We start from the raw sequence: 13,699 nt of genomic DNA, 5'->3' as shown, positions 1-13,699 counted from the left end.
TATTTATGGATGCCTCATCAGTACATTTGGAAGTTCATTGTATCGTCGTTAACAACGTGATGCTGCTCCTTATAAAAAAAAGCAAAAAAAAAACATGCCCTAAAAAAAAGTGATGCTGCCGAAGTCATGTCATATCACAGGGCCCGTATCCTTTCACAGACGGGCCGCACTGACTCCGACGTTGAGGGACCGGGCCGTCCGCAATCAACCGCAGGCCCAACACTCAGCACCGGTGAAAATAGAGAAGAGAGAAGAAAGAGGAGGGGGCAAGAACGAGGAAACCCTATCCCAGCACAACACCCTTCTCTCTCCGCCGCCGCCGCCGAAGCAGCCTCCACCGCCGACTCGCTCGCTTTCCGTCGAGGCCATGGCGTCCTCCTCCCCCGCTCTACTCTTCCCTTCGACCTCCTCATCCTCCTCGCCGTCTTCGGCGCGGGTGGAGGCGGTGGTGCTCTTCAACATCTGCGACAGCTACGTGCGCCGCCCGGACCAGGCGGACCGCGTCATCGGCACCCTCCTGGGCTCCCTCCTCCCCGACGGCACCGTCCACGTCCGCAACTCCTATGTCGTTCCCCACAACGAGTCCGCCGACCAGGTCGCTTCACATCACATCTCCGATTCCTTCACTGGCTCATAGGCGTTCGTTGGTTGATTGCTGATGCTGGGCGACGGTGCAGGTCGCCATCGACATCGAGTACCACCATAACATGTACGCCTCGCACCAGAAGGTCAACCCCAAGGAAGTTATCGTCGGATGGTAAGCAACCACACCTCAAGATTCGGATGCCCGCGCCCTGTTCATGATTTTATATGGTTCCGCGGAATTAGGCATTTTTGCATACTTCATTTATTCAGACTAACTGTTGTTTTTCTCCCAATGCATAATCCCCCTTTTTGTGTGCTGAATTAGTTTGAGTGGGTGGCGTAGTCAAATTATCATGAAATGGACATCTCATCCTTGTTGCTATGGTTCTGTTTTCATAACATGCCTGATAGTAGCTACACCTATCACATGTTCTGTTGCGCTGCAGGCAAAACACTCTACATTAGTAGTTCCATCTCGATGTAATTATTATACATGACTGGAGTTCTGGAGCTATTTTCAGTGATTGTTTAGTTTGTTAGCACACGAAGCATATTAACAGAATCTAGAAAAGGAAGCTTTAGAAAGCCTATGAATTGATTTACTCAGTATCCTTTTAAACCCTGTTTGCTACCCTTCTATCTGTGTGTAGGTTCTCGACTGGCTTTGGCGTTTCAGGGGGGAGTACACTTATCCATGACTTCTATTCAAGGGAAGTGCAGAACCCCATCCATCTTACAGTCGACACTGGCTTTACTAGGGGGGAGGCCTCCATCAAAGCATACATCTCATCCAACCTGTCCCTCGGAGATAGGCACCTTGCTGCACAATTTCAGGAAATCCCCCTGGATCTAAGGATGATTGAGGCAGAAAAAGCTGGATGTATGTGTCATTTTTCTGATTACTTATTCATCGCATGCTATATATGAGTTGTTTTGGTCTACTGGAACTGAACCATGAAGAGATGAAACACTTCATCTAGTAATATACAAATTGCTTAGAACAACAAATAAACTACATTGATTGGATACTTAACTTGACTGTCAGTAAATTTGAAGTGAATCGGCCTATGCTCCTTTGTATTGAGTATTGAGCTAATTAGTGGAGAATTGCTATATTATGAATGCTTACCTGATGTCTGAGGAAAAATCATTTGCAGTTGTAATGGTTGGTCTTTCCGATACTTTGTTGAATTCCTCATAAATATGTGTATTGGTTGACAGGAATTCATGTATTTTTTTTATTATTCTAGTATTTAATAACAAACTATGGAACATTTACCTGCTGTCAGTGGAAACTATATTTTATGGTTCAATTTGTTGTTCTTTACTTGACTTTGTTGATTCTCTCATAAATAGTTGCAACACTAGCTTGACAGCTGTAACAATCCCGTTTTATAAGCAAAAACCTTTTGAATTTGCCTCATCCTTGTTGTTTTTTTAACAGTTGAGATCCTGAAATCTACAATGGTGGAGAAGCTTCCCAATGACCTGGAAGGAATGGAGTCTTCAATGGAAAAGCTTTACATTCTTATTGATGAGATCTACAAATATGTCGATGATGTTGTGGTATGAATATCTCATGCAGAATTTTGCCAATTCCACTTTGATTTTGGTATTAATCATCTCAACGTGTGACACTGCAGGAAGGACGTGTGGCACCTGACCACAAAATTGGGAGGTTCATCTCTGAATCTGTCGCTTCGATGCCGAAGTTGTCTCCAGCTGCTTTTGATAAGCTTTTCAATGACAAGATTCAGGTAAACAATACACACAAACTTTTTATGCCTCAGCTAGTTTAAAATGGCCACCTTGATTTGTTTGCTGATGAGTTAATTATCCACAACGCCACAGGATAACCTTGCACTGGTATACCTGTCAAGCATCACAAGGACACAAATCAGCATAGCTGAGAAGTTGAACACTGCTGCTCAAGTCCTGTAACTTAGGTGGTGTGGCATCTTAGTGAATGACTTTATGCAATTTACGATGCTTTGCATATGTGTTCAGTGGGGGCAGAAATGTGATTTTGTTTTTTGTTAAATGAGATCTGAAGGAACGAATCAGTAATTGATGAGATCCCATAGTGCTAGTAGAGGGGAAGAGGCTGAGATATTCCGATTTGGACAGTATTCTGCTTCTAGTTGAAGATTTGTAATGCTTATTGATTTTGCATAGTGACGTCGTCGAACATCAATGTGAAGCAATGAAGAGAATTGCTCCACAATCTCGAGTGCGCTGCGATGCTATCGTGCATCTCGATCTGTCGTCTCAGAAGAGAAGCTGATCGTGGTGGACCATTGCAGCATGAGCAACGAACACATTTGTTCATTATTGGGGATGGAATTCATTCATCGTATGCATTGCATACCTTAGTTTTAGACATCTTTGACAGCAGTGCCAAATGGTAGTAATACTGGCATCTAAAGTGATTAGTTTGGCGTCTGTTAACATAATTCTGGTTGAAAGTACCATCAGCTCAGCAGCTTATGCTTGGCAGGCCGGGAGAGGAGCGCCGCAGAGGCACTTGTTGTGCCGGAAGCTGTAGACCTCGAAGCTGGCCATGCCGCTCGGCAGCTCGCCGCAGAGCTGGTTGTAGCTGACGTTGAAGAACATGAGCTGGCTCAGGTTCCCGGCCGCCGCCGGGACGCCGCCGCGGATCGCGTTGTGGCTCACGTCCAGCGACGCCAGCCGCTCCGGGAACTCAAGCCGGGACATGTCGAAGCTCAGGGCGTTGCGCGACAGGTTGACGGCGACCAGCAGCGCCTTCCCGCGCCCGAACAGGGCCGAGCCGCCGTCGCCGGTGAGGGCGTTGCGCGACAGGTCCACCTGCACGAAGCTGACGGCGGCGAACTCGGCCGGGACGGTCCCGGATAGGTTGTTGTGCGACAGCGTGAGGAACGCCTCCGGGCCGGCCTTGCTGAGGAGCAGCGGCGGGATGGCGCCCGTGAGGCGGTTGCGGCCGAGGTTGATGCTGGCCAGGCGCGGGAGCGCCGCCAGGGACGCCGGGATGGCGCCGGTGAGCGCGTTGAAGGAGAGGTCCAGCGACCTGAGCGCGCGGAGCTTGCCCAGGGACGCCGGGACGGGGCCCGAGACGCCGGTGCGGGAGATGGTGAGGTCCGTGAGGGCGGAGAGGCGGGCGAGCGCCGGAGGGATGGCGCCCGACACGCCGGGCACGTGGAGGAACAGGAGCTCCTGGAGGCCCGCGAGGCGGGCGATGGCGGCGCCGGGCACGGGGCCGCTGACGCCGGCGTCGCGCATGACGGCCAGGCTGACGACGCGGCGGCCGCCCGTGGCCGCGGCGGCGGAGGAGGATGTCGCGTCGCAGCGGACGCCGAACCAGTGGCAGCAGGGGATGTCGGCCGTCCACGAGACGAAGTAGGAGGCGTTGCCGAAGGCCGCCTTGACGGCGAGCAGCGCCGCCCTGTCACCGGAGTGGCATTGCTGCTTGGAGGCCGTCGCCGTCGCCACCGCCGCCGCGGCGAGGAGCAGGAGCACGAGCAGGACGGCGTGTGGCCGCGTGAGTGGGAAGGTGACATCCATGTCTGGCAAGTGGTGGTTCCTGAGATGAACTGAGGGCACGCCTCTTGTGGGGCACGCGCTATTTCTATCTGCAATTCTGCATAGAGAGGTGCCTAGGTCGTTCATTGTCCAATACTCGTGTGCCCCTTGCATACGCACACAAGTTGCAGAGTTTGGTGCAATGCACAAATGAAAAAGGGTAGTCTATGAATCACTCCAACAAGTTCCTGTCAAAAAAAAATCACTCCAACAAGTTGGATAGAGTGTTATAAGGGAATAATGTGTTTCTGTCCCTACTCCAAACCTCAATGGTGATTTTACCCCTTATTTTTTAACTTTGTGATTTTTCCCTCGTCATTTTCAAACGAAGTTGCCGTTTGCCCCTGGTCAACGTGTTTTTGCCCCTGTTTTGTGAAGAGTAAGGGTAAAATCACAGTTTAAAAAACGAGGGCAAAATCACCATTTTGCTTCAAAACAGGGGTAGAAATGCTTAAGTTAAAACAAGTTGAATAGAGCAGAATCAATAGATTATATTAAACATATGCTTTATTTACTTGCTGGGTTTTTACTGATGCAAAAAGTGGGTTGGGTTTGAATTAATAGAAGACAGCTTACATATTTTTCAAAGAGGGCTGCACACTAATGAATACTTTTATTTTTGATGATCAGTGGCTGCTGCTCTTATTTTCTAGACCAAGAGCAACTCCTCTATATTTAGTCATTCAGGCCCTGTTTGTTTGAGCTTTTTGGCAGCTTCTCAGCATGAAAAGCCAGAAGCTCAAACAAACAGCGAATTTCTCGTGCAACTTCTAGAAAACTGCAAGCTCAGAAAAGCTGAATTTATATTGAAAGCTCAGGGGGTGTTTAGTTCATTTTGCAAAATTGTGTAAAGATGTAAAGAGGGCATTTGAAGTACTAAATGAAGTCTATTTGCAAAACTTTTTGCATAGATGGGTTGTAAATCGCGAGACGAATCTAATGATGCTAATTAATCCATGTTTAATTAATAATTAGCGGATGGTTACTGTAGCATCACTGTTGCAAATCATGGATTAAGTAGGCTCATTAGAATCGTCTCGCGATTTACAGCCCATCCATGCAAAAAGTTTTGTAAATAGACTTCATTTAGTACTTCAAATTAGCAAGATTCCATTTCACTTTAATGCGTTTACGGCTTTTTTGCAAAAACCTGTAAAGATCTAAACAGGGCCTCAGTTTTATGAGCTTTTCGTAGCTTTTTAAGCTTAGAAAGCCAAACACATCTTCTAAAAGTTAGTGTTGGGTTTTTAGAACTAAAATGGCGGCAACAGCTTTTCAGAAAAGCTCAAAAGCTGCAACTCAAACAAACAAACGCTCAAACAACAACCTTCCTACAAACATTGCCACATATTAAAGAAGGGGCATGTTTTAGTAGCCAAGGAATTTGGATTTCTAGTCAGACAACTCTAGCAATAAGCCATAAATTAGACCCCTAAATGCTAAATGTGTTTAGCTTAGGGGTCTCAAATTTGCTCGAACTACAGTAATAGTTCTCAATTCTAACTTACAATAGAGGGCTCCATAGAGACCCGCTAGGAATGGAGGTGAAGGAGAAAATTTGATGGCAAAAGATTTGTTGGAGTGTATGTTTTTACTTAAGCCTCTAAATTTGAGATATGCGGTTGTTTAGAGTCTGCTGATGACCCTAGATTTCATCTCCTTTGTTTTATGGAATCAATCAACCTTACTCTACATGGTATCAACTATGATAAAATTAGCTGAGGGAGTGCTCACCCATTGGACAATCTTTTGGGAGAGATGGTTCAAGTAGCACAACTTATAAGTGATATCAAATTGAGCCATCTCTCCCAAAAAACTAGTCCAATGGGTGAGTACTTCCTCACGCAGTCACACTAGTTCAAATGGGTGAGCACTCCCTCGCACTTATAAATTGTGATACTCCACTCTTCATAAGTAAGTTGGAACTATTCTCAACACCGTCTTCCTATGAAATGCCACCTAATCCAAAAGCCCAATCCAAAATGAGGGCCATGTGTTTTTGGCGCGCGCTTAGCGAAATGTACTGAGACAAAAGGAAATAAAATTTAATCCATAAGTATCACTGGACTTATGATATTGTCAGTGATTTTATTTCTTCTTGAGAACAAAGACTAGAGTTCATATCGTCAGTTGCAGGGATTAGCAAGCGGAGTTCCACAGAGGCACTTGTTGTGCTGGAAGTTGAAGAGGTCAAATCTCTGCATGTGGCCGCCGGTGGGCACCGCGCCGCAGAGCCGGTTGTAGCTGACGTTGAAGAACTGCAGGTTGGTGAGGTTGGCCACCTCCGCCGGGATGCCGCCGGAGATGGCGTTGTGGCTCACGTCCATGAAGTAGAGCTGCTCCGGGAGCCCCACGCCGGAGAGGTTGAAGCTGAAGGCGTTGCGCGACAGGTCCAGGTACTGAAGCTCCTTCCCCCGGCCGAAGAGGCCGGACGCGTCGCCCGCGAAGGCGTTGCGCGACAGGTCGAGGTGCGCGAAGTCGACGGCGGCGAATCCGGCGGGGATGTCGCCGGACATGTTGTTGTGCGACAGCCAGAGGTAGGCCTGGTCGGGACACCTGCTGAGGAGCAGCGGAGGGATGGCGCCGGTGAGGCGGTTGCGGCTGAGGTTGATGCCGGAGAGGTTGGGGAGGGTGGCGAGCGACGCCGGGACGGCGCCCGTGAGGGAGTTGAAGGAGAGGTCGAGCAGCGTGAGCTTGGTGAGCGCGCCCAGGAAGTACGGCACGGGCCCGGAGACGGCGGTCCAGGAGATGGTGAGCTGCGAGAGGTTGGAGAGCTTGGCGATGGCCGGCGGGATGGAGCCGGAGAGCGCGGGGAGGTGGTGCCACACGAGGCTCTGGAGGTGGACGAGGCCGGCGACGGCGTCGGGGATGGTGCCCGTGAGGTTGGCGTCCTGGAACACGGAGAGGCCGACGACGCGGCCGGTGGAGGCGTCGCAGTCGACGTCGTACCAGTCGCAGCACGGGGAGTCGGGCGTCCAGGACGCGAAGTGGTAGGGGTTGCCGAGCGCCGCCTTGACGGCGAGCAGCGCGGCCTTGTCGCCGGAGTGGCAGCGGTCCTTGCTGGCGGCGGCGGTGGCGAGGAGGGACGTCGCCGCGAGCAGCAGGACGACGTGGTTGAAGGCGCCACGCGTCTCCATCTTCGTCTTGCTTATATCTTTGGGCTGTGGCCTAGTCGGCTTGGATGCAATGGATAAGAAGGGAGCAAAGCAGGAGTGTGATTTCTGAAGCTAGTTCAACTTTGGTCTCTTTTATTTTGTATTGGTAAGTAAGCACCATGCATGCGCGCATAAAGACGGTAAGTGGGTTCTTGCCTGATAACCTTTACTGATGGAGCATGTTGTTGGTCAATGGCACAACCAAGCCCTAAATTCTTTTCTATAGGAAATCTTATGAAAATCCCCTAAAAAGATTATAGGTAAGTGAAGGTGGATTCTGACACGTCGGATCCATTGCCACATTAGCAAATCTACTTCAAAAATTATTTTGAAAAAGTCAATGGAACAATTTGTGTCATTTTTAAAAGTTACTTAGAGGGTGTAATTATCTGATTTTTGAGTTAGGAGTTATTCAAACTTGGTCACTAAGTATAGAGGGCAAAACAGACTTCAATTTAGGCCGTGTTTAGTTCAGTAGGGTGTAAACGCAAAAAAATTTTGCGTTTCGAATCTTCCCAATTTGAAGCACTAAATAAAGTCTATTTACAAAACTTTTTGTACAGATGGGTTGTAAATCGCGAGACGAATCTAATGATACTAATTAATCCATGATTAATCAATAATTAGCGGATGGTTACTGTAGCATCACTGTTGCAAATCATGGATTAAGTATGCTCATTAGATTCGTCTCGCGATTTACAGCCCATCCATGCAAAAAGTTTTATAAATAGACTTCATTTAGTACTTCAAATTAGTAAGATTCTTTTTCACTTTAATGTGTTTACGACTTTTTTGTGTTTACGGGGTAGAACTAAACACACCCTTAAACTGCAAGAACTCCAACAAGTAATGCAATTGAAGGACAAGCTTGTTATTACTGTATGACAAAGATGTTTTATTCCTTTGGAGCTGCTTTGACATTACAATTTACAATTGAAATCTACTGACTGATGGATGGATAGATTGATCACTTGCACGGATTAGCAAGCGGAGCCCCACACAAGCACCTGTTGTGCTGGTAGCTGTAGGCATCGAACCTCGCCATGTTGCCACCGGCGGGCACGGCGCCACACAGCCGGTTGTAGCTCACGTTGAAGAACTGCAGGCTGCTGAGGTTCGCCACCTGCGCCGGGACGCCGCCGTAGATGTCATTGTGGCTGACGTCCAGCACGATGAGCTGCTCCGGCAGCTCCACGGCGGAGAGGTTGAAGCTCAGGTCGTTGCGCGACAGGTCCATCTGCTGCACCGGCTTGGCCCGGCCGAACAGAGTCGACGCGTCGCCGGTGAAGCCGTTGCGCGACAGGTCGATCTGCGCGAAGGCCACGGCGGCGAACTCCGCGGGCACGCCGCCGGTGAGGTTGTTGTGCGATAGCCGGAGGTAGGCCGGCTGCGGCGCCTTGCTGAAGAGCAGCGGCGGGAGGGAGCCCGTGAGGCGGTTGCGGCTGAGGTCGACGCTGTACAGGCTCGGGAGCGCGGCGAGCGAGGCCGGGACGGCGCCGGCGAGCGCGTTGAAGGAGAGGTCGAGCTGGCTGAGCCGGGCGAGCGCGCCGAGGAATGACGGCACGGGCCCGGAGACGGCCGTCCAGGAGATGGTGAGGAAGGAGAGGTTGGGGAGCCTGGCGATGGCCGGCGGGATGGGGCCGGAGATGCCCGGGAGGTGGTGCAGCCGGAGGCTCCGGAGGTGGGCGAGGCCGGCGACGGCGTCGGGGATGGCGCCCGTGAGGTTGGCGTCCTGGAAGACGGCGAGGCCGACGACGCGGCCGGTGGAGGCGTCGCAGTCGACGTCGTACCAGTCGCAGCACGGGGAGGCGGCCGTCCAGGACGCGAAGTGGTAGGGGTTGCCCAGCGCCGCCTTGATGGCCAGCAGCGCGGCCTTGTCGCCGGAGTGGCAGCGGCTGGCGGCGGCTGAAGCGGCGGCGAGGAGGACAAGGATGGCGCGCAGCGTCCGCATCGCCGTCGTCTTCATCTTGCTGGCATGCACAGCACGGGATCCCGGCCGGGGTCGCTCTGCAGCTGCGGCTTGATATATATACATACTAGTACTCCATCGGTGATTGGTGAGCTGGTAACAGATCGGCGAGGAGTCCACCGACAAGAAGGCCGCCGCCGCCGCGGCGTTTGGCAGCGACAGGAGACTGGTCAAACATCTCAGGCTACACTCTGACTCTGAGTCTCTGACAGCCTGACTCGAGAATGCGGATGGAGAAGTTACCCAAGCAAGCAAGAAGAGAGCTTTATGTGCAAAATATCGGATCGATTAATAATCGCAATCTGAATTAGAGATGTATTTGGAAAGTATGGATCAAATAATAATATACACAAAATCCTCGGTTCATCCAAACCGGGGTCTTTACATAAAACAGCGTACCAAATTTTACACAAACACCCCTAAATTCGACTTTTACTTTCTGAATCTCCGGGCCGGCGTCGCCGGTTCACAATTTCGGCAAAATTTCGACGAGAAACCCAAAATTTCGTGTTTATCGGCAGGGACTGAAAACAAAACGTGGCAGCCAAATTTCTTGAGCCGTCTGGGGCTCCTGCCCCCAACCCGGGCCAAACTGGCCCAAAATAGCCTTTCGTGCTGGCCAGCCCATCTATGACCCCGTCAAAAAATCAGACCCAGTTCAGCTTTTTCGCAGTTTCCCCCCAAAGATGACTGCGGCATGCCCCTGGCCGCTGGCCGGCGGCGGCGGAGGCGGGAAGTGCAGTGCAGAAGGTAAGACCGGCCCACTAGTTTAATTTGATGCGACTGCGTTGCAAAACAATGCAAGGCAACAATATTGAGCTTAACCTGCTGTCTCTAGCTAGCTAGGTGTACAAACCCAAAACACACAACCATTACTCTATAGTACCTACATGCATGTACTTATTACCTCTGGGTCGTTCTCGGGATAGATGCACTAACCATATGAGTCGATGTTATTGATTCCAGGATCATATCACTCACTCGTCTTTTAATTTAATCACTTCTTTTCTCTTGTTATGTGTTCGTTGTACTTGGAATTATTTGCTTAATGAGCTTAGCTTCGTCCTCTCGTGCAGTGGATGCACCAACTGTTTGGAGAGATTTGAATTAGAGGAGCATGTAACGGTGGCAGGCCGGGAGCGGGGATCCGCAGAGGCACTTGTTGTGCTGGTAGCTGTAGGCGTCGAACCTCTCCATGACCCCGCCGGTGGGCACCACGCCGCAGAGCTTGTTGTAGCTGACGTTGAAGACCTGCAGGCCGGCGAGGTCGGCCACCTGCGCCGGCACGCGCCCGCGGATGGCGTTGTGGCTCAGGTCCAGGTAGGCCAGCTGCTCCGGCAGCTCCGCGCCCGTGAGGCTGAAGCGCAGGTCGTTGCGGGACAGGTCCAGGTGCTGCAGCGGCTTCCCCCGCCCGAGGACGGCCGAGGCGTCGCCGGTCAGGGAGTTGCGCGACAGGTCCAGGTGCGTGAAGTTGACGGCGGCGAACCCGGCGGGGATGGCGCCGGAGAGGTTGTTGTGCGAGAGCCGGAGCTCGGCCGGGCCGGGGCACCTGCCGAGGAGCAGCGCCGGGACGGGGCCCTCGAGGCGGTTGCGGCTGAGGTCGATGCTGGCGAGGGCGGGGAGGTCGGCGAGCGACGCCGGGATGGCGCCCGTGAGGGCGTTGAAGGAGAGGTCCAGGAGCGCGAGGTCGACGAGCTGGGACAGGGACGCCGGCACGGGGCCGGACACGCCGGTGTAGGAGATGGTGAGCTGGGTGAGGCCCGAGAGCTGGGCGAGCGAGTCCGGGATGGCGCCGGAGAGGCCCGGGAGGTGGCGCAGCACGAGGAAGCGGAGGCCGGTGAGGTTGGCGATGGCGTCCGGGATGGCGGCGGCCGTGACGTTGCCGTCGCCCAAGACGGAGAGGCCGGCGACGCGGCCGGTGGCGTTGTCGCAGTCGACGTCGTACCAGTCGCAGCAGAAGGTGTCGGGCGTCCAGGACGCGAAGTGGTAGGGGCTGCCCAGCGCCGAGTTGATGGCCAGCAGCGCCGCCTGGTCCTCGTCGTGGCATTGCATCGTGGAACCCGCGGTGGCGGCGCCGGCGAGGCTGCAGGAGAGCAGCAGCAGGACTAGCAGGTGATGATGTGACGATTGCTGCGAGGAGGCGGCCATGGTCGATCGATCACCTAGCAAGCCGCTAGCTTGTGATTATTGCTTGGTTGGTGTTGCGATGATCGAGAATCGAGATGACCATGGCATCGCCCTTTCATGCATACTTATAGGCTTGCAAAAGCGCAGGTTGGGAGCACCTGCACTAGCAAAGGGAAGATGATCGAAGCCACTGGGATTAAACATTGCAAAAGTGCAGGCCAGTGGAGGACAGGGATGAAGACCTGCACATACATCGTTTGTATGATGTGAGACGATGATCGAGCATACATGCATTGCCAGCGACGGTCACTGACTATACATTCCTGCATTGCTCTCAAAAATCTATAGCTAGTATCATCAGATATTTCATGCATGCTTTAATCTGCTAATCAATAGGGCTGCTGTCACTACTAGGAGGTTAATTGGGGAGTGTAACCTAACTTGTGTGACATGGATCAGCATTATGTTATTAGTCCTTGTTGATGAGATGTGTGGATAAAATTATCTAGCCTACCGCAATACAAAATGGATAGGGAGATGATGAGTGGATCCTCGCATGCCTGCTAGCTGCTCCATCTCCTGTTGGCCTTTCCGTTGATGTATGGACATGAGACGCTGACGGCCAATTTGCAGCCTGCAGGCTCCCATTCATCATGTACGGCCTAGCATTTTTGAAGTCACGCGGCAGCAGGCTCCAATCCAGTACAGTGATCCCATCCAACCCAGTTCTGAACAAATGCTCATTACAGGCTCCAATACTAGCCTGCTGACTGACATCAGGAGTGTTGCAGTTAGATATTTCAAAATTTCGTGAGAAGTTATAGGATTTGAACTTTTTTGAAACGTGTCAATGCAAGCGAGAATTAACACGTACGATGGCTCCCAAGTAATTTTCTACAGTAATTGTAACCTAACTTTTAGTATCTGCAACTAATTAAACCTTGCGTACGTCAGATCACCTTTTTTCCAAACAGAAAGGCCCTTATTTGCACCTGGTGTATCTATCAACTTTCACGACCACGACCACCCCATTCATCCTCCACGAATATGTGTTCCACACCACCACCATCACTGCAATGTAGTGGGCCATTTTAATTTCCGGGCGCAACTGGTGACGATGCACAGCAGCTAGCTAGCGCTACTCATTCATCTCGCTATCTGCTTCTTAATTTAATTTTGTGTTGTTTAGAATCTTTTCAGTTCAATTTACGCGTTCGAGACTGTACCAATTTGCTTGTGTGGATTCAATGCTTGCACATTGCAGTGAAAAAAAACTAGTGGTGGATCTAGCCAAAAGATGTAGAGGGATGGTGTCTTCTTCCACCTCTTCCCCACCCCCTCTATCTATTTTCTTCTTCTCCCATCTTCTTCTTCCCTAGCTCGGGCTGGAGCCCTCTCAGCCCCCTACTGGATCCGTCCCTGTCAACAACTAAGACAGTCATGACTTGTTTTCTCATTTCTTCAAAATCCAATACTATGGTTGGTGCTATGCTAACAGCACTTTCTAGCATCGTTTTGGACCGCCGGTTCCAAAGTCGACGGTGACAATGCTTTGTAGTCGATGACACTACATGAAGAAACCAGGTCTAGGCCAAATGGGTGTGCCGGCTATGCGATGACATAGGACCCCCAATTGTCAGGGGGTCTTTTTTTTTTCTTCTATGGTATACTGTGCAGACTAGTTTTACAGGCTATCCAGCAACAGCCGCGCAATAGGCCACCGATTAGTCAAAACCAAACTCTCAATCAAAACCGTCGTAACAGACACCACCATTTGGAATTTTGACCATCGGTCGATTCTATCTATCTCCCGCTGTTGTTCCGCCATTCCCGTTGGCCCGTTTCCCGTTTTGCCATTCTACCGGCTAGACTTCGGCAGCTAGACGCTTGAGCTGAGGACCCTAGCAAGAGGCACACGAGCGAGGCATCGAGTATTGGATTGAGGAGCGAGCGACGTCATGGGCTAACCGGCGAAAATTTTAATTTAGCAATTTTTTATTCCCCAATCTAGTGAGTTTAGTTGTTTAATTATATTCTCTTCATCTTTGACATCTCATATTTCAAGATCAAATTCATATCTTCTATTATGCTATCCTAGTAGGCCCCACTTTAAAATTTTGTATTCCCCAATCTAGTGAGTTTAGTTGTTCTATTATTTCAAGAACAATGATTGAGGTGTTATTAGGCTTTGAAGGTCATTTCTTGAACCGCCACGAGATGGAAACTAACTTGTGAATTGTGTGATCTACATGCCATTGTGCAAATGTTTAAATTTTAACAGTTAGACCGATTTTTCTGAATTGCA

General features: G+C 50.8%; 5 protein-coding genes across 5 annotated transcripts; 1 reads left to right on the top strand and 4 right to left on the bottom strand.

The window, feature by feature from the left end:
- Positions 1-237: 237 nt before the first annotated feature.
- On the top strand, positions 238-2,809 carry LOC120697152 (eukaryotic translation initiation factor 3 subunit F-like). The gene is made up of 6 exons (XM_039980280.1): positions 238-595; positions 678-757; positions 1,236-1,465; positions 2,030-2,151; positions 2,229-2,342; positions 2,437-2,809. Exons 1-6 carry the CDS (start codon positions 368-370, stop codon positions 2,524-2,526), a joined length of 864 nt encoding a protein of 287 aa, XP_039836214.1. The 5' UTR covers positions 238-367; the 3' UTR covers positions 2,527-2,809.
- An 81-nt stretch (positions 2,810-2,890) lies between these two features.
- Positions 2,891-4,288, bottom strand: LOC120697151 (polygalacturonase inhibitor-like). Its single transcript, XM_039980279.1, has one exon. The coding sequence runs from the start codon at positions 4,255-4,257 to the stop codon at positions 3,070-3,072; it is 1,188 nt and encodes a 395-aa protein (XP_039836213.1). The 5' UTR covers positions 4,258-4,288; the 3' UTR covers positions 2,891-3,069.
- A 1,890-nt stretch (positions 4,289-6,178) lies between these two features.
- Positions 6,179-7,360, bottom strand: LOC120697148 (polygalacturonase inhibitor-like). Its single transcript, XM_039980276.1, has one exon. The coding sequence runs from the start codon at positions 7,278-7,280 to the stop codon at positions 6,270-6,272; it is 1,011 nt and encodes a 336-aa protein (XP_039836210.1). The 5' UTR covers positions 7,281-7,360; the 3' UTR covers positions 6,179-6,269.
- Positions 7,361-8,175: 815 nt separating this feature from the next.
- Positions 8,176-9,497, bottom strand: LOC120697146 (polygalacturonase inhibitor-like). Its single transcript, XM_039980274.1, has one exon. The coding sequence runs from the start codon at positions 9,331-9,333 to the stop codon at positions 8,266-8,268; it is 1,068 nt and encodes a 355-aa protein (XP_039836208.1). The 5' UTR covers positions 9,334-9,497; the 3' UTR covers positions 8,176-8,265.
- A 516-nt stretch (positions 9,498-10,013) lies between these two features.
- Positions 10,014-11,527, bottom strand: LOC120697147 (polygalacturonase inhibitor-like). Its single transcript, XM_039980275.1, has one exon. It carries the CDS (start codon positions 11,413-11,415, stop codon positions 10,375-10,377), a length of 1,041 nt encoding a protein of 346 aa, XP_039836209.1. The 5' UTR covers positions 11,416-11,527; the 3' UTR covers positions 10,014-10,374.
- Positions 11,528-13,699: the final 2,172 nt, after the last annotated feature.

The sequence above is a fragment of the Panicum virgatum genome, chromosome 3K (assembly GCF_016808335.1).
Source record: "Panicum virgatum strain AP13 chromosome 3K, P.virgatum_v5, whole genome shotgun sequence".
Taxonomy (NCBI): domain Eukaryota; kingdom Viridiplantae; phylum Streptophyta; class Magnoliopsida; order Poales; family Poaceae; genus Panicum; species Panicum virgatum.
Note: the sequence above shows the minus strand (reverse complement) of the source record. Positions and strands in the feature narration are given on the sequence as shown.